The sequence below is a fragment of the Notolepis coatsorum genome (assembly GCF_963971535.1).
Source record: "Notolepis coatsorum genome assembly, chromosome: 17".
Taxonomy (NCBI): domain Eukaryota; kingdom Metazoa; phylum Chordata; class Actinopteri; order Aulopiformes; family Paralepididae; genus Notolepis; species Notolepis coatsorum.
This window is the reverse complement of record NC_140181.1, coordinates 46,605,504-46,626,656: the sequence shown is the minus strand read 5'-3', so window position 1 is coordinate 46,626,656 and position 21,153 is coordinate 46,605,504. Positions and strand designations below refer to the sequence as shown.

At 43.2% G+C, this 21,153-nt stretch overlaps 1 protein-coding gene across 1 annotated transcript in view; it reads left to right on the top strand.

The window, feature by feature from the left end:
- Window positions 1–6,614: 6,614 nt before the first annotated feature.
- The window catches only part of nr1h5 (nuclear receptor subfamily 1, group H, member 5), a gene marked incomplete at both ends in the record, with an annotated part of 83,284 nt that continues 68,745 nt past the window's right edge, over window positions 6,615–21,153 (top strand). Inside the window, 5 exons of the mRNA XM_084333073.1 lie at window positions 6,615–6,714; window positions 15,509–15,889; window positions 16,187–16,327; window positions 18,878–19,011; window positions 19,393–19,497. Of these exons, the coding sequence (XP_084189199.1) occupies window positions 6,615–6,714; window positions 15,509–15,889; window positions 16,187–16,327; window positions 18,878–19,011; window positions 19,393–19,497 (861 nt within the window). The remainder of the gene's footprint in view (window positions 6,715–15,508; window positions 15,890–16,186; window positions 16,328–18,877; window positions 19,012–19,392; window positions 19,498–21,153) is intronic.

Genomic DNA, 21,153 nt, shown 5'->3' with positions numbered 1-21,153 from the left:
GACGCCTGTCTAAATCTGACCGGCTGTCCAATATTAACTGCAGCCCAAACAGAGCAATGGCAAACAACAGGCAGAGTAAACACACTCCCAGGGAGTGAACAAACACACACACACTGACACGCACTTGATTTTGGATTTCATTGACTTGCGTTCCTTCACTAATGCCTTACTCTATCATAACCATCGGCAATACATGCCAAACCTTAATCCTTACCTTAACCTAACCCTAAACTAACCTTAACCTGGCCTTGATTCTATTTTACTATTTTATTACTGTCTATTTATGTGATCAGTGATAATCAAACCGTAAACAAAGAGGCCTATTAAGATGTTAGATCCTAAAAAACGATGTGATTTAATGTTCTATGCCTTACCGCTATCTATTTTATGATTGTTTTATACTTATTTTATGTCTGCACTTCATGCATTGCTCTTGATCTGCCAATTTTGTGCTCATTTTATGCCTGTCTTTTCTTTTTTTACTGCTGTGAAGCACTTCAAGTTTTTCAAGTTTCAAGTTTCTTTAATAGTTGTCATACAGAAGTACAGAATACTTTTATACAAAATGCTTCTTACTGTTGCGCTCCAGAGACTGTGCAAGACAAGATAAGTATGAAATAAAATAACATAGTAAAATTAGAAGTAAAAAAAAAAAAAAAAATGAGGTCACAGTGTTCAGTTTAGACATATGTACAATGTTCGATGCAGAATAGACGTAGTTACCATACAATATACAATACTGTGCAGTGTACTAATATACAATACTATATAGTGCAAGGCAGAAATGGAGAAATGGGACGAGGTGCAATTTAGGTACAATTCACAGTAGGTGTACGAGTTGTAGTGCAAATCCTTTATCAATAAATATAAAGTGTAAGTGTGTTTGTGTGATCTAAAGTGTGGAGAGTGGGTGCTGCAGTGTGTTGTTTGTTTGAGTGAGTGTGTGCGTGTGGGTGTGTGTGCTGTGTGCATTTGATGGTTGTTGCATAGTGATTATTGTTCGTTTAGCAGCCTGATGGCCTGGTGATAGAAGCTTCTTCTGAGTCTTTCTGTGCCCGCCTTAAGACTCCGGTATCGCTTGCCTGACCGCAGCAGTTCAAAGAGGCAGTTGTTCGGGTGGCTCGAGTCCTTAATAATTCTCTTAGCCTTCCCCTTGCACCGCTTGTTGTAAATGTTCTGGAGGGTGGGAAGCCCCCCTCCAATTGTGCGTTCGGCTGAACGTGTCACTCTTTGTAGTCTGCTACGGTCTTGTGCAGTGCTATTCCCAAACCAGGAGGTGATGTTGCCGGTCAGGATGCTCTCTATTGTACATGAGTAGAAGTTCCTAAGGATCTTCTGACTGACTTGGAACTTCCTTAGGCGCCTGAGGAAGTAGAGGCGTTGTCGTGCCTTCTTCACAACACTGTCAATGTGTGTGGTCCATGTCAAGTCCTCGGATATGTGGGCTCCGAGGTACTTGAAACTGTTCACTCTCTCAACCGGTGCCCCGTCAATGCTGAGGGGGCTGTAGTCCTTGACCCCCGACCTCCTGAAGTCCACAATCATCTCTTTTGTTTTGCTGACGTTCAGGGAGAGGCAGTTCTCCTGACACCACTGTGACAGGTTCTCTACCTCTTCCAGGTAGGCCCTTTCGTCGTTGGCAGAGATCAGGCCCACCACTACTGTGTCATCAGCAAATTTGATGATGGTGTTGTTGTTCCGCTGTGCTACGCAGTCATGTGTGTACAGGGAGTAGAGGAGGGGGCTCAGAACACAGCCCTGGGGGGCCCCTATGTTGAGCGTGATGGATGAGGAGGTGCAGTTGCCGGCTCTTACCACCTGGGGTCTGCCCGTCAGGAAGTCCAAGACCCACTGGCAGAGGTCATAGTTCAAGCCCAGGTCCCTGAGCTTGGCTATGAGTTTGGAGGGGACTATGGTATTGAATGCTGAGCTGTAGTCGATGAACAGCATTCTCACATAGTTCCCCTGCCTCTTGTCCAGGTGTGATGCTGCTGTGTGCAGCACATGGGCTATGGCGTCCTCCGTGGACCTGTTGGGGTGATATGCAAATTGCAGAGGGTCCAGGTTGATGGGGAGGGAGGAACAGATGTAGCCCTTCACTAGCTTCTCAAAGCACTTCATGGCTATGGAGGTGAGGGCTACAGGGCGGTAGTCGTTGAGGCAAGCGGGCGTAGATTTTGAGCTGCAATTATTGTATGAAAGGTGCTATACAAATAACGTTTATTAAATTTGATCACAAAAAAAACAAATAACGTTTATTATTATTATATTATTATTATTGACGTTAACCGTCAAACAGTCCCTTTCAGAGTGTTGCTATTGCAGAGATTATTTGCTATTTTAAAAAGAAAAATAGATCACCAGTTCTGTGTGTGCAGAAGGATAACGTCAGGGCTGCTAACTTTTCAGAAAACTTTTTTTTTTAGTGATATGTGATCGATGCACGGAGCGAAACCCTTTTAGGCCCATTGGAGGTGGCTAGGGCACGCTGAAGACATTTCTTTTTATTCATTTTTGTACTTGAAGTAAAGAAACATGACTATTTACAGCCATCTTAAGCCATACAGCCATTTCCCCAGAGGACCCTACATTCTCTTTAGAGGACATCCTGTCTCAAGTCTTTGGGGCACCGGTCCAAGGAAAGTCTCAAGTCTTTGGTAAATAGTAAATGGGCTGCATTTATATAGTGCGTTTATGCAAAGCCCTTTACAACTTATGCTTCACACATTCACACACCAACGGCAGAAGCAACCAGGCAAGATGCCAACCTGCTCAAGGACGCTTTGACACACTGCTGGGAGGAGCCGGAATCTAACCGGGAACCTTCTGATTACCAGACAACTGCTCTAATCTGCTGTGCATCAGGTTAGAAATAACCACAGTGCAACATAGTTGTTTCTTTGCATCTTATTTCTTATTGATGTAAAGCACTTTGAACTGCAATCCCATGTATGAAAGGTGCTATACAAATAAAGTTTATTTTTATTATTATTATTGCATGTTGATTATCTCTAATTTATCTATTACCATTTCAGAAATCTGTTTAATACAATTATTGTATCTGTTATCTTTTATCTACATTAAGGTATCGATAAGGTCACCTTAAAATATCATACTTGCAAAATGGAAAAAGGGTTATTCTGTAGCTGCCTACCATTGTTGCCTTTATCTATTGTTAGATTGATATGGACATGTAGCCTAGCAAACCACCATGTTTTAATATGAATAGTGTTACATACAGTATGATTTGCCTTCTCCAATATGACTGATCTTGGACATCCCATACAATATGATTATTCCTAAATCCTCAATGAACATTATCGCATATGGAAACGCAACTGTAATTTGACAATAGCTCTATCTCCTTGAAACATAGCCTGTATGTTATCCTTCTGCACACACATAACTGGTAGCTTCATCTCTAAAGACAATGGTGTTTTGGTGCTAGATCGGATGCCTCAGGCAACACTAGATTCATGTGACCTGTGACGTAGCCTGAAACTCAGAGAATGTATGGCCAGTTCTTGGAATTTTTTTAATTCTTGTAAAGATATAAATGATGTGACAAACAAAGAACCTGCATCTGACACACACACACTAGGGTGACCAGGTGTCCCCCTTTTGGTTGTACTGTCCCACCATTTGAGACCGCGTCCCACATATTGAGAGGATGTCCCTCTTTTTGAAGCAAAAAAAAATATCGAACACAAGACATTCCTGTCAAGTGATAAAGTTTGAATATTTAAAACAGATGTTAGGTGGTAACAAGCCGGCTGCCAGTGCCAAGATGAATGTGGAGAGATATAATTCTGTATTTAATTTGTATTTATTTAGATTTAACCTTTATCTATTCGGTGAAGACGAGTTATTATAATAAAAAAAATTACATTATCTATCTGTCCCACTTTGTCCCACTTTGTCCCACCAAAATCTTACTGTTGTCCTGCTTTTGGACTTTTTGTATCTGGTCACCCTAACACACACACACATTTAGAATCTTTATTTATGTCCGCACATAAATACAATGTCTAAATGACACAAATATTATCAGTGCAATTGGACATTGTGGGTTATTCTGATACATTCATGCCCAAATTGGCAATGAAAATCAAAGTTACACACACACATAGGATGATAAACCAGACAAGTCGCATACAGCTCATGGGTACAGATAGCAGCATCTTCTCCAAATTGCGTGGTTGCCAATAATAGCTGACACTGAGCAATATCTTGCTAACTGTTTGGCTATTCCCTTCAGAAGACCGGCCATCTGAAAGCCTCTAACACCCAACTTATGAACATGACCCAGGCTTCCAAATATTAAAACTAAAAGTTTACAGTTGTAGCCCAGTTGTGATATGGTATGCTCTAACAGTTGATACTTCAACATTTAGGTTGTAAAGGCTTCTTCTAGACTGTAGTCAAACATACAGCCAACTTCTAGAATGAGAACCTCTCTGTTATTTTCATTAACAACAACAACATCGGGGGTGTTTGCTGAAATATCAGAGAACAGTGAATTGTCACTACACAGATTGAACATACATGGCTTCACACTGGTGTGCTTATACAGCACTGTTGCAGGTGACCTGAATGGAAATGACATAATGTCTGAATGTCTGCAATCAGATCCACGATCCTATCATGCCTACAAATGTAGAGCCCTCTGTATGCATGACAACCATTGAGGATGTGTGCGACATGGTTTCAGTTGTCTGTTTGTGACCATGGTGTATGCAGTGTGGGCTACCAGGGAGCCAGATGGAAAGGTTGAGCTTCGATGGTAAAAACCTGTAGCCTAGCTTTTAAAGTGAAGATGATGATGCTCTCATCAATAGCAAAAAAAATTTAACTGCATGCGAGACAGTGGTCAGCGGCAGGGAGACCAGCAAGCTTCCCTTGCAGTAAAAGCTCAGTCCAGTGTTGACATTGGCGTTGTTGTTGTGCCGAGATGAGATGACCACGGGGATTGGTAAGTGGCAGTTTATGCCACGTTCCACAGATGTCAATGGTGGCCTTCACTGAGATGGTAGGGTCAGAGATGATCTCCTCAGAAACATTAACAGCATCTGAGTCCGGCCCCACCCACTCCAGGGCCATGTTGGACCAGCCGCATAGTTCATTCAGGTCTGGCCAGTCAAACCACACCCCGAATCTGGGGCGCGGCTGTCCAGCTTTCCGCTTGGTTTCTTCCTGTAACCAAAGAAGTTTGGATCCGACCCACACGCCAGGGAGACCTTGCGTCTCTACATGTCTAAAAACAGAGAGGCTCTGGCCTGCTCTCCGACTTGCTGGTCGTCACTGTTCAGCATGTTGACAAGATGACTGAGTCTCGTGGCAATGTACGTCCATTCAAAGTTGGGAACACCAGGCTGCCCCTCCGCATGGTATGGAATATGATATCCTGTGTTGAGTGAGTGTTTAGTCCAGTCCATTGTCTCACCATCTGTAAAGTCTTATTATACATCTCACAAAGAAACTTGCAAGGAATATGTACATTTGACCAGGGCTAAATGTCGGACTGCTTCAAGTTTCATGATGAGTGGCAGGGGCGATGAATCAATTAAATTTAATCTGGTGGAATAATAAGAGATAATTTCACTCACTTGTTGTTCCCATTCACCTGCCACATTCTATACTTGTGAGGACTACTGATTTACATTCCATTGCCTATATTCCTTTCCCCTAACCCCTTACCAACCTTACCTTAACCTTTATCTTGCCTAACTTTAACCCCTAACCTAACCTACCCCACCCTACCCTAACCTACCCCACCCTAACCTAACCACTAACATTTAAAAAGGATATTTACACTTTGAGGACCAATAAAAATGTCCCTGAAAAGTCCTTACTTTTTATGTCCAGAAATCAAAGTGGTCCTCACAAGTAGAGTAATACTCATACCCCCCCCCCCCCCCCCACACACACACACACACCACCAGGGACCCTCTGATATGGGAGTATGTCTCTCTCCCCATCTCTCTCGTTCTCCCTCTCTCTCTCCCTCCATCCTCTCTGTGAACCCCCTCCAGCCAACGCCAGCTGTTTGGACTGCGGTCCTCTCTCTTCTCTTCTTCTCACACTCCTCCTGGATGTCCCCTGGGGATCCGTCTCTCTCTCCCTGTCCCCCGGGACAGCCAGGACCTCCAGCATGTCTCTGGCCCGGGGGCCTCAGCTGCACTCCTCCTCCCTCCTGCTGTGTGCACTTGGCGTTTGCAAAGGTCCCCCCCCCCCCTGCTTTAAAAATAGGCTGTGATGTCATAATGGACAGCTCCGAAACGCTGGACATGCGGGTATTGAGGAATGTCTCAGAACGTTCTCGATCGGTCATAACCGTGAATCCTCTGTGTGTGTGTCCGTGTGTCTATGTGTGTGTTTACATCTGTGTGGTGATCGTGTGCACATGTGTTTGCATCTGCATGTGGACCTGTGTGTGTGTGGCCGTACCTGCGTTTGCATCTGCACGTGTGCATTTCTATCTGCGTGTGTGCTTGTCTGTGTGTATGTATTTGCTTCTGAATGCATGTCTGTGTGTGTGTGTGCGTGTGCGTGTGTGTGTGTGTGTGTGGGGACAGATCCAGTACTACTAGTTGCAGCGTGGCTGGTCAGTCCAGATGAGAGAGTGGACGGAGTCCGAGATGAGCATGTCGGGGGGTGGAGGCTACCTCTCTGCTTCGGATGGCTACTGCCCCACGGAGCAGCTCCAGTACTATGGTGAGTACAACACCTGGCTCCTCTGGCCGTCCCAGTCACCACTGATATATGAGGCTTTGGACTTGGAACAAGAGACGTCAAGTCAGACTGAATTTTTTTTTATGAGATTTTTTCTCGTTTAGAATGTGGATGTGTGTTACCAGCTATGCAGTTTAACTTATTTTTTTTTTATTTTTTTATAATATTGATCCTATATATATATATATTTAATTCTTTTATGTTTGTATTTTCCCCACACTAAGGGTCCCTTGGATTGAGTATTCTTGTGTGATTTGATTTGTCACACACCTCTGGATGATTTGATTGGCTGTTCACGTACTGCTGACATGCGATTTGCTGAATTTAAATTACAGGCAGGTGATTACAGGTAGACATTTCACACCTGGGGTTCCACACGAGAGACAGGGGGCACATTTAATCTGATTTTAATACTTAATATTACTGATACACACTATTTACAAGTTACATGTATAACTAGTGTATTATATCCCAAATTACCAGACTTTAAAAAGGTTTATACACTGTTACACAAGTAGGAAGTGACCATACTTCCCTCTTGTGTCCACTGCCACAGTTTATACATGCGTGACATAATCCCATTCACCCCTTTCAAATTGACAAATTAGTCAGAGTGGTTCTTTATTTACCCTTTCGTTTACTTAACGACATGGAAAATTCTTTCGGAGAAGTGCAGCCAGCTTGCTCCGTTTCCAGCAACACACGAGGGTCGACCGTACATCTTACTTCGAGAAGTTAGAGTCTATTTATAAGGATAAGTCAAGACCTGCAGCAGTATCATCGAATCCTGCTTCGTCATAACGTGATGGGGGGTGAGCTAGCTTGCGCTGTCAGCTAGCTTGCGTGGGACGAGGAGTGTTTACACAGTGCTAAAGCGGTTTACAAACACTGCTCTCCGCAGCTTTGTCACACGACTAGGAGCTGTGGATGCACCCCCCCTAGTCTGGTAGAGACAGGAAACATCTGGTAGAGAGAGAGAGGGAGAGAGCAGAACATGTTATGATGGAGAACATGAGGGAGGGAGAGGGCTTTCACACACACAACCACATACAGGTACTGCATCTGCTTAAATGTGTTTTCAACCCAAATTACCATGAACTTTTAGTCCCAGGAACTATATTACTATCGGTACTTTAGTGTTCCTTTTGGCCATTGTTGTCTGTTTGGTGTGAATACCCACAAAGATTAAGCAAATTAGTCCACTGATGTGTGAAAAAGGTCTCTAGGCATTCCAGTGTCTCACTAGATTAGAACACAGACAATTTTATCTGATCATATCTTTGTGATCACGGTTAAATTAACAACATTTCCTGGTTGAAAGCAGATGACATTGGTGAAATGGACATTAAATGTCTTGTTAAACACTTAAATATCCAGCACTGCAAGCACCACCCTCAAAGTTCCTGCACTTTGGAAAGGTCCTACCTTCATACCAAGGACGTTTTGGGGGTACAATGGGGTAAAATAAAGTCCCGGAACCTCTGCTTAGACCCTGGTCCCTCGGTGGAAACATGGTCATTCTGAGTCCCTCAAAATGACCCTACTGTAGTTCCGGGGGAAAGTTTGAGCTTTCAAAACTGGCTTTACATTAAAGGTGTCTTATAAATGGCCTTTTCCAGTGTTTAGCATTGTTTTATAGCAATGGGGGTTTGTATCAATGGGTCTGTTTCTCTAATCCTCATTTTGGCGGATTGCTCTAATTCAGTTGAGACAATCTCCTCCCCCAGTGAACTAGGTCATTCTGATTTGACTCGCTTGGCTATGTAGCAAGGTTGTAGCGCAACCATTCGCTCAACAACAGAGCGAGTGGAAATACCCGACACTTCCTCAAGCGGGTTTTGACAGAGAGAGGCAGAGAACGAGCGAGCGAGAGAGAGGGAGAGAGAGAGATCGAGAGAGAGAGGGAGAGAGAGATAGAGAGGGACAGGAGCTTCTGTCGGGGAAACAAACGCATTTACACACACACAACCTCGACCGGCGTGCGGGGAAACACACACGCATTTACACACACACAACCTCGACCGGCGTGCAGGGAAACACACACGCATTTACACACACACAACCTCGACCGGTGTGCGGGGAAACACACGCATTTACACACACACAACCTCGACCGGTGTGCAGGGAAACACACGCATTTACACACACACAACCTCGACCGGCGCGTGGGGAAACACACGCATTTACACACACACAACCTCGACTGGCGCGCAGGGCTGGTATGGGTCTTCTCCCTGGGAGCACTCGCATATCACTGTCAAAAAATATCTTTGACTCCCATGCGCGCGCCCCTATTCCGATCCGTGCAATAATATTCACAGGGATATATATTGTCATTTGAAACAAGTTACCAATGCATTGTCCCGTGGGATTATGCCCCCCCTCCCCGCAGCAAAATTAATTATTATCCCCCTCCTCTATCTCTCTATCTCTCTCTCTGTCTGCCTGTCTGCCAGTCGCAGACTGTGGGTGACTGTCACTCAAAGCGCTTATGGGCGGAGCCAAGCCAAAAACTGCTTGAAATCTTGAATTGGAAAAATGCTGCTTTTGAATACTTGATTAGAAATACAAAACAATTAATCTTTTTGAAAAAAACTGTTCCATAGACTCACAGGAATTGTGTAAAGTTGCGCAAATAGTGTAAGGAATAGCAAGACGTACGTTCCTTAAAGGAAAGGAAAAAATAAAGCTGATTTATTAAGCCCATAATCTCACACATAGTATAAACTGTCATGTACAAATTAATTTGGTTTTAAGAGGTATTGAGTTGAAGAGTTGGGATGTCTTCATGTGGACATCGTAATGACATCACACATTCCTCTCCACACAACTCTTTAACTCAATAACTTTGTACACATTTTGTACACAGCAGTTTTTGGGATAGGTTTTGAACATAATGTGTGTTCCTTTAACTCCTTCCTATCCTTAACCTACACCCTGACCTTAAAATGTAGCCTGGCCTTAGGTATATTCTTACAGGACGGGTTAACTTTTTTTAAACACAGGCCCTATATTAAATATGGTCCAGCATGCTGGTACAGGCCATAATCTCACGTATCGCTTTAGCATTGAGAAACTTTGCTGCATCCTCTCACCAGGCTCCAATCCAATCCAATGGGGCAAGAGTTTAAAAAAAAATAGGGGGTGACGGCTGGGTAGTGGACTAAGCACTCGCAGATACTCTGGGATCGAATCTCAGCTGCCAATCTGCGTTCACACACTACACAGTGATGTGATGACCCTTCCTTCTTTTATAGTTTCCTCAGTAGAACATAATGAAGGCACATCTGATGATACTGTTTCTCAGTAGAACATATGAAGACACATCTGATGACACTGTTCCTCAGTAGAACATATGAAGACACATCTGATGACACTGTTCCTCAGTAGAACATATGAAGACACATCTGATGACACTGTTCCTCAGTAGAACATATGAAGACACATCTGATGACACTGTTCCTCAGTAAAACATATGAAGACACATCTGATGACACTGTTCCTCAGTAGAACATATGAAGACACATCTGATGACACTGTTCCTCAGTAGAACATATGAAGACACATCTGATGACACTGTTCCTCAGTAGAACATATGAAGACTCATCTGATTATACTGTTCCTCAGTAGAACATATGAAGACACATCTGATGACACTGTTCCTCAGTAGAACATATGAAGACACATCTGATGACACTGTTCCTCAGTAGAACATATGAAGACACATCTGATGACACTGTTCCTCAGTAGAACATATGAAGACTCATCTGATTATACTGTTCCTCAGTAAAACATGTGAAGACACATCTGATTATACTGTTCCTCAGTAGAACATATGAAGACACATCTGATTATACCGTAAGCTTCCTGTTTTGGAAAATGACTTGTATCATGGTCTTTGAAGGTTAGAAGTCTCGGCCCGTTGGACTGTATTATCAGAGCCTGGGGTGCAGCACAGAGCTAAGTTTCTCAGCATTAAAGCCATCAGTGAAATGGTAAATTAGCTGCATATATACAGTATATCGCTTTTATCCAAACAACAACTTATGCCTCACATTCACCCATTTACTCACACATTCAAACACAGACGGCGGAGGCGACCATGCAAGGTGCCGACCTGCTCATTGGGAGTTCATTAGGGGTTCAGTGTCTTGCTCATGCTGCCAGGAGCTGGAATAGAACCTTCCGATTATCTGATGACCGACCGCTCTACCTCCTGAGCCACTGTCGAAATGATGGCCTGTATTAGTCATGCATGAACCCTTTCTTTAATGCAACACACACACACACACACACACACACACACACACACACACACACACACACACACACACACACACACACACACACACACACACACACACACACACCTGCTGCTTCATGTAAAGTCCTAGTCACGTCTTACCCGTCACTGCGCACAGAGGACAAAGAGAAGAAAGACAAAGCCTTGTCATGTTAGAGAGAGAAGACGCTTCTTGCCAGAGTGATGAGTAATGAGCACAAGGCCGACGGTTTCTAAGAAGTCGGGACATGAGGAAGAGAATAGAGGGTAAGAGTGGGGAATGAAAAATGAAAGCACGGCTAATGATTCCAGGAATGGATCTGGAGGCGTGAGAGTGATAGACCGAGACGATGCTTGTTGCTTCCAGTGTCGCACAGCTTGACTGTTAAATTTTTTTAAAGGTAGCCTAGTGCCGAAGGCCTCAACATTGCTGACGGGGTGCGTGTGCTTGTAGTTGCAGACTTTCAACTAAAGGAGAACGTCACCCATTTTAAGAATTCACGTTATGTTCTTCCTGTGCCCCAGTTCAGTCGGTATTCCTAAACATGCTGTAAAATGTTTGTGTGATGTTTACATTCTAGCATTGCTAGACGATCTGAAGCAGAGTTAAAACCTGTAAGAGCTCACACACACATATCATGGCCTCATAAAGTCAGAGCCCCATTTGTTGTCTATGGTGCAGCCACAGATTTTTACATCTGAGTGACATTGGAAGGTTCTCTCTCTGATTTCTAGCTTTAGGAGAGAGTGCTGCATTTTCACAAATACTGGTACGGTACTGACTGAACTGTCCTGGGACACAGGAAGAACATATGTGAATTATTAAAATGGGTGGCATTCCCCTTTAACCTGGTAAAATATCTGTGGAAGGTAAACAACATGACTGAACCAGGAACGTGATAAGAGAGTCCCTACTTAAAGGGGCACTTCACCAAGAAACAATGGGGATTTATTTTGCACATAAATCTCACACACTGTCAAAATAAATGAATGTGTGCGAAACTGTTTGGAGTTTTTGGATGTGTGTGAGATTATGTGCAAAATAAATCACCATTGTTTTTTGGTGAAGTGCCCCTTTAACGGCGTAGTTAACCCAGAATAAAAAATTACAGTTATTGTTCTTACTCGTGGCACCAGTTGTTACATAGACTAGAGCATTCCTGACCTTCACAGAGAAGTGGACTCTGCTGTGTGTGTCCTGACCTCTGCTCAGAGCGATGAGTGTTAGAGTGAGGAAGCCAAATCTGCAAACAAATCCATCGCCGCACTGCATGAACCCTGTGAATAGCTGCAGAACAGCAACACAGATCAAAACAGGTGAAGGGCATATAAAGACTAAAGCTATTTTGTGATTGGTTCCCGAGAAGACATGAGTGAAGGTGTGTCATTGCTTCGGCTAAACTGATTGAATTATGATGTGATGAAAGACCAATGAGTCGAAGCCTTCTCCAGAGTTTTAGACCCATAGGATAATGAGTCGTGATACAAGGTTGAACTTTTGCTAAGCTTCATTTGGGGTTAACTGCGCCTCGTAACACTGTAGCCAGATCCCAGACCAGCGCTAGCACCTCCTGGTCCAGCTGTTCTTTAAGCCGCTAGCGGTCACACACATGTTCCCTCAGCGGAGAGTGGACTTGCAAAACAGCCCCACAGGTTGTTCCGCCCTCAAAGACATTTCAGTCAGGCACCACACTAGATGGCTGTAAAACGTGGAATGAAATGTCAGAAATGATAAAAAGAAATTATCCACGGCACCTCTCAGCTGCATCCTGTCTCAGCAGTTCAAACTAGTTCACGAAGTCCTGCTCTCAAACTTTTTTTTTTATTGTATCCCCACGGACCAATAAAAACATCTTGAAGTCACACATGAATCATGTGAGATGATGAACAAGGATCCCTTCCTGCCGTGCACTTTGACTCTTACAGCAGCCTGACCGCGACAGCAGTTAAACTGTTCATTCACTTTCTGTTATGACTGTATGAGTGCAGTCCAGGACACTGATACAGTCACTGACACCGCAGGCCTTACATTTGAACATACGTTAGTCCCTGTACATCTTAAATGTTGGTAGATGAAAAACTGTTAGTTTGTGTGGTGCTCTGGTCTGTGGGACCTGTTTTCAGTGTTTAGATTATCTTTTTATTTTTGTACTCATTTTATGTGAAGAACATATAAAATAACACATTTTCATTGAGTGCACACCATGTACCCTCCTACACATTTACTGTATATTACATATCGCTGCTGTCGGGACAAAACCTCATAACTCCAAAAACCCAACTTTTCAGCAGATGAAAAAAACTAACACAGATTTGAGGGTGAATAGAGTTAGGAGGTTTAGACAGATGATCCGTTTAATGCTTTCCCATTGTTTAAACTTTGTAAAACCCACACACACATATGGAGGATGATCTACGGAGTTGATTTATATAATAAAAAAAAATTCAAAAAATGGAGTTATGAGGTTTTGTCCCAACAGCAGCGATATGTGGTGTTCGGGTCCACTGGAGAGTGAAAACAAGTAAATATGGTAGAAATTAAACAAAAAGGTTCACTGTGTTCACTGTCTGCCTCCACCTTGTTTCATTTATATTTTTCAAGATAAACATGATTTATTCCATTCACGTCTTGATTATAATGGATTCTTTTTTATCTTTTTTTTACAGACATCACATTCTATCACAAAAAACAAATAGCACTTTTATTGGTAAATGTGATCTAGGAGAGGTAAATGGCAAATATTAACCATATAAGCTTATTTGCCATCTACCCTGGAGTTAGACAAGCAGATACATACCCGTTTCTTCTCTGTGCATGCATTAGGCTTAGGGTACAGCCGCACCGTTAGCCTAGCTTAGCGTCATTCACTGGAAGTAGGTGTGCCAGTGTAGCCTAGTTCCCAACAGTCATGAAATACACTCCAAATACAACTCCAAAACTTTCCTGTAAACATTTCCTGTAGACTGTTGGGAACTAGGCTACACTGGCACACCTACTTACAGTGAATGGCGCTAAGCTAGGCTAACAGTGCGGCTGTTCCCTAAGCCTAATGCATGTACAGAGAAGAAAAGGGTATGTATCTGCTTGTCTAACTCCAGGGTAGATGGCAAATAAACTAATTTCCCAAAAAGTTGGCGTGTTCCGTTAAGTAGTTTTACATGAATTGTTTGAACATGGCTTCGTTGTTCTAAACTCCAAATAATGTTGTGGGTCCATCAGACCCGTGAACATTGGGTGAGTAACAAAAACGCCACACAAGGGTTAAACTGTGCATACAGACCACAGAGGTGGGGCGCTCCACTGGTAACTGAAAACACCACACAAGGGTTAAACTGCATAGAGACCACAGAGGGGGAGCGCTCCACTGAAAGCAACAAGATGACGTCACTGAGGATTAGCATCTGTCCGGTGGGTCAGATGTGGGAAACCATGGGGGTTACATCATCAGTGCCTCAAATGGATACTAAATATTGAACGGACGTGCTTTGGGCTAAGGGCAGAAAACACCATATTTAGGAACACGTATACCGTGACATTCAGTCAGTGTGTTTTGATACTAAGCGGGTGAACTTCTAGGTATGGTCTCCATATACTCTGCATCGTTTAAAGGAACATGGCAACATTATGGGATGTTGATGATGGAAACATTCACATATTGTTCAACAGCTTCCTGTTATATGGGATGTGCTCTCTTTGAAACCAGCCTGGAAACCAGGAACACATCGACATTATGTGAAATGCACTTACTGTCTTCTCCAGAGTCAGTCAGACAAGAAGATAGATACCAATTTCTAAGCTAGAGAGAGGTATTTTTGGCAGGCTAGGCTAGCTTCCATTAATTTGTGCTAAGCTAGGCTAGCTTGCAGCCGGATAGCTTTCAATTGAACGCACAGAGAGGACATTGGTATCTAACTTCTACAGAGAGTACAGTATCTATCTTCTTGTCTGACTCTGGAGTAGACAGTAAGTGCATTCCCCATAATGTCGGTATGTTCCTTCAAATCTGTAGGCCTTTATGTCATTGTCCTATCCTTGCTTTTTACTTCTACTGGTAGCTCTCAATTACCCGTTATCAGAATAACCTGTAAAACTGGCTTAGATTCAACCTGAGCATCATCAGTTGTGACTGGGTGATATAGACACACTGGGGCTGTCCTCCACTGAAGCATTTATTTGCTGACTAATAATCATTGGATTTTGTTGATTAATGTAAGATTCAATTTAATAGACAAAGCTGTTACGTTTCCCACATTGTTGTCCTTTGACAAATGGAATGCAATCATGCAGAAATACCTCTTTAATCTAGTGCTTTTTGAAGACCAAAGCATATTTATGAATATTATTGTTATGCCAGAAATATATTCATAATTTTCCAGGAAATAACTCTAATAATAACTAATCAAATAAAAAGTCAAACTAATGACCGATTATCACCCAGTGGACTGAGAGGGGGCTGCCTTAAGTCAAACCTGTTACTTCCTCTTCCCCTCCAGACGTGCTGGGCGACCCTCTGGCCTACCCCTTCCAGGACCCTGACCTCCAGGTGCTCCCTTATGGCCAGCAGCAGTACAGCCCCATCAGCCTCCCCTTCCCCCTCTACGGGTCTCCCTCGTCCTCGTCGTCCTCGTCCTCCCAACCATGCCACCCACCGTACCCCTACAGTCCACACTACCTGGAGCCTCCCTGCGACCCCAGTCCCGATCTCCAGTACGGAGGCCTGGTGCGGGGGGTTGGGGTGGGGGGCCTGGCCCTGGGCCGTCGGACCAGGCTGGGGGCCGGCGGGAGGAGCAGGACGCAGGATGAACTGTGTGTGGTGTGCGGGGATAAAGCGTCCGGGTACCACTACAACGCGCTCACCTGCGAGGGCTGCAAAGGTACGGAAACTCTCAGAGACTGGTGTCATGTACAGTAGGTCCTTGTGTAGAGGGAGTAGACTGTCACTTTCCATACATTCAGTTTAATATAAAGTATGGTATGCATGGTTGCAACTGTACAGAGAAGTGCTGTGAGTATCCAGTAGTGCAACGTGGGAAGTAGTTCTACTAAATAGAACTAAACATGAGATAGGTGGTGAGTATTATAGAGTGCTGGCTGGGACAGTTGAACGTGGTACAGCAGTGTGGAAAGCCTGTTGTTGGACAGAATGAGTGATTATTTTGCTGGTGTTACAGGGTTCTTCAGACGCAGCGTGACTAAGAAGGCGGTGTATCGCTGCAAAAGTGGCGGCGGCTGTGAGATGGACATGTACATGAGAAGGAAGTGCCAGGACTGCCGTCTGAGGAAGTGCCGCGCCGTGGGCATGCTGGCTGAGTGTGAGGGACTCTTTTAATCTGGTTGACACCAGAGGGAAGGTTCAGGGCTTTTATAAACCTGTCCTAGTGATCACTAACATAGCCCTCTTGGATGTCTGTTCAGAACGTTTGGCCATCAATGTTTTAGTTTTCTGAGGAATTTGAGAAACTCTCCTCTATGCATTTATTTGAGTTGTAATGGTAGTACAGGTCAATGGGATTGAAAACAATTGCTATTAAAAGCACATGTTAATTATTCCATTTACTACCATGAAGTTATTATAATAATAAGTAATGGAAAGCTCTTGTAGGTGACCTTTTGAACATTCTACAGGTTTTGTTTAGTGGTTAATAGGAGAGGCCACTAAAAACCTTTAACGAAATTCAGCTAAAACACATAATCCAACTTAAAGTTGCAATGTGTCGTCACAGATCTTTTTCTTAAAATGTTGCTCCAAAACATCTTAACGTGGACACACTGACACACAAGTTTCATTGACAGTGTAGCATCAGTGCAGAGATATTTCATTCTAAAATTTCACAATGAGGCTCCCCCTTTTAACCAATCAGAGAAGCTCAAAGGGAGTTTTGTTGGAATAAGCACTTTTAGTGGTTGAATCTGTGCAGTCCCCATTTAACACAGTCCGAGACTAACTAACTAGTGACTAACCACAAAATAACCACTAAGCTTCCCTGATTGGTTAAAAGATCAAGCCTCTTTAAAACTTTTAAATGGAATAGCTCTGCACTGCTGCTACACTGGTCAATGAAACTCACTCACTACAGACTGTGTAAAACTGTGCAAGTCAGCTATGTTACATATTACACAAAAAGTGACACCCAGGCAAATCAACAACGTTATCCACATCCTTGGCAGCAAACACAATCAACCAACCTAACATTACTCGGGGCTTGCACAAGCTATGACGTTATTTACATGTTCACCACATATAACGTTAGCTAACCAAACTTTTGCCACCTTGAAAAATGTAATAATTGATCATATTAACATCACTTGTTGTCACCTAGGGTTGCCAAATAAGGGACAAAAGGTGGTCTTGAGGGCTTTGGGTGTGTTCTGCTGTGCTGTCTGGTATTTTACATCTTAATCAGCCTACCTCAGTCAGACATGAAATAACACCAAATAAAACTATCTGTTTTTCACAGATTATAACAATGGTCTGAACTGAATAATGGGCTTGTCAGCTTAATTGTCAGAGCACATTATCTTACTTATGACTCATATGAGCAGTCTCTCTCAAAGTTCTTGTTCCTTCCTTTTATAGACAATCACAACGTCATATATGTATATATATGGTCGTCAAATGCTTTGTCTTATCTCTGTAGAAACTATATAATTTTGTACAATGGACTCTATATCCAGGTCTGTTCACACGCTTATAATAAAGCATTTAAAGGAGACACGTTGCTCTTACCTGATGATGTCAGCAGCAAAATTACACAATAATTTGATCATGGATTCAGGATTATCATTCACTGAAGGCAAAACAGTCATGTGAATTCACATGAATACCACACAGTAATGTTACAGCAAACAATAATTTGATAGGAATACACAAGGAAACACATATCTGTGAAATAAACTACATTTGGAAGATCCATCTTGATACATTTCATGTCTGTAAAAGTATTCCACATGCACTGATTATTTATCTTCCTGGAGGCATATGGCAAACCAAAAGGTTCAAATTACGTCCTTATATTACAATGCACGATTCTACATACCAAACAGCGCTGTCCATGGTTCTGAAACAACAGCGCTCCTCTCCACTCCCCTCTCCTATATAGTTCTATGGTCACTATACAGGACCTCCCTTGTGTTGTATCATGTGACAAACCAATTTAGGGATGTTGGCAGTTGGCAACCCTATTGTCAGCTTACCTCATGTCTTCACACAATTTTCCTTTCAATAAAGCAAATAAGAAATAATCCAAGTCTTGATCAGGTAAAGTACTTCAGCAGTTAAACAGTGTTTTGTGACTGGATGTAAAACCTGTCCAGGAATAGTCAGCCTCACTGACTACTTGAATTACAATTATTTTGTCTGCAGATTAAACATGTTTACCTAGCCACGTTAACCAAATAAATCATACACGTTGTCGCTTTAAAGGTAGAATCTGTAATGCCGTCAAACAGCAACCTCTAGGCGAGAAGAGTCTTGTTTGGTATTGCACTTTGTTTACATGTGGGTTTGAGATTAGTAAATTATAATACTGTACATTTCTCCAGACCTCTCTTGTGGCTACCGATAGCAACCCCTCCTCTAAACCCACTGAACTCCAACCCAACCCACACAGCAGACCCTCCATCCCTTTTACTGAGAGGTCGCTGCTTGACAACATTAGAGATTCTACATTTAACAAAATCCGATTTTCATAAAAAGACACATCTGATAAAAGACAAAAAATGTCAACCAGTGACCCTAAACCAATGAATACCTTGACTAAACATACAGACCTAAACCAATGAATACCTTGACTAAAATGTTTGAATAGTTTTGGGAATGACAAGGGAGTGTTTGTCACCAGTTAAAGTTGTGTGTTAACCAGGTCTGCTGACGGAGGTGCAGTGCCAGTCCAAGAGGCTGAGGAAAGGAACCAAGAGCAGAGGAGGCCAGGAGGAGGAGGAGGAGGAGACCATGGACAGCAGGAGTGTCAGCTCCACCAGCAGACTACCGGGACAGGTACTGGAGAGGAAATACCTTCCTTACTTCCCTAACCTCCTTCTCTAATTCCTTCCTTCCTCCTTCCTTCTTTACTCACCCCCTCCTTCATTCCTTCCTTCCTTTCTTCTTTCTTCACCTCCTTCCTTCTTTCTTTCTTCCCCTCCTTCCTTCCTGATTGTTCATCATATTTGTTCAATTAAGTTCTGATTCTTTCTTTTCTTTCTTTCTTTCTCTCTTTTTCCTTCATCCTTGCATGCATTTGGTCACCTGGTGTTATGCTTGATAATCAAATCTTACACAATGTTTACACCCTATTGTAGAGGACAGGTGTAAATTACTTTAGTGTGAAAGAGAGACTATGTTATATAACTGTCTGTTCTATAAATGTGTCTGCTCTAGGTGCTGTCTCTCTCCCGCAGCTTGTCCAGAGAACAGAAGCACGTGCTGGACAGGATGGTGGAGGCTCATCGACAATACAGGGCACATGACCACACTCACTGCAGGGTGAGGCTCACTTCCTCACTGTCTGAACACACGTCTGACAAAACTGTATTTTACAGTGGTTCCAGAGGGAATTTAACTCTTATTCATTAACAAGAGATTAGCACAAGGATCATTTGACTATGTGATTAGCACAATGATCATTTGACTATGTGATTAGCACAATGATCATTTGACTACGTGATTAGCACAATGATCATTTGACTGTGATTAGCACAATGATCATTTGACTGTGATTAGCACAATGAGAATTTGACTATGAGATTAGCACAATGAGAATTTGACTATGAGATTAGCACAATGAGAATTTGACAATGAGATTAGCACAATGAGAACATGAATATGTGATTAGCACAATGATATATTGACAATGTGATTAGCACAATGAGAACTTGACTATGTAATTAGCACAGTGATATATTGACAATGTGATTAGCACAATGATAATTTTACTATGAGATTAGCACAATGATAACTTGACTATTTTAGATGAGATTAGATTAATTTTATTGTCATTACACAGTACAAGACAGTGCAACGAGATTGTGTACGTCTAACCAGGATGTGACAATCAACAGTCAGTTGCAATATAAGACACATATAAATAAAACTGTACAGTAAGGTGCAATGGCACAATGTGCAATGGTGAGAATACAAAATAATAATTAAAATAATCATTCAAATAAAGTCTACATAAATTATGGCTATATACAGGTATACAGTGAGGTGCAGTGGGCTAAGTAAAGTTTTGATTAAGAAGTCTGACAGCTGAGGGGAAGAAACTATTCGTGGTCCTGTTGGTTCTGTCTGGGAGGCTGCGGTAGCGTGCCCCAGAGCGAGTACCCCGCAGGCGGGTGAACAGTCCATGGTTGGGGTGAGAAGCGTCTTTGATGATGTTCCGTGCTAACAGTGAGGCCCACTTCTCTTTTTTTTAATCCACTTTTTCTCCTCCTATTTTTCTTGTATTTTCCTCCCATCCCAATTTAGTCATTATGCCAATTCCCCTCTCCCCTTCCTGGTCATTGCGCGCATTTCCCCCCTACTTGCCGGTCTAGGGAGCCCTGAAGTCTATCACATGCTTCCTCCGATACATAGGAGACAGCCAGCAGCCTCTTTTCACCTGGCAGCGAGGACTCTCATTGGGTGAGTGTAACGCGTGGGAGGGCACACTACCTGACCCAGATCCCTTCCTCGCTGTGCAGGCGCCCTGACCGACCTGTAGGAGTCGCTGTTTACAACAACCAGATTACCACCCACCGGCTTCCCTCCCGCTGACACTGCCAATTGTGTCAGTATGATGACCGGCCAAGCCGGAGGCACCACTGACAGCTGGATTTGATACCAGTGTCTCTGCGGTGGTAGACAGACGATTATTCCGCTGCGCTACCCGGCCGCCATTCGTGAGCACCACTTCTTTTTTTTATCGACTTTTTCTCCCATTTTTCTATTTTTCTCCCATCCCAATTTCGTATTGTCCAATTCTACCCTCCCCTGTCTCGAACGCTGTTAGGCCATGCCTCCCACAAGCCGGCTGCAATGTGGACGAAGCCTTACATCACGTGTCCCCTCCGGTACTCGAGGAAGCAGCCGTCGCATCTTTTCACCTGCACAGCGCGATCTCTCAGCATCGGGGGGTCTGCGTGGGAGGGACACGCCGCC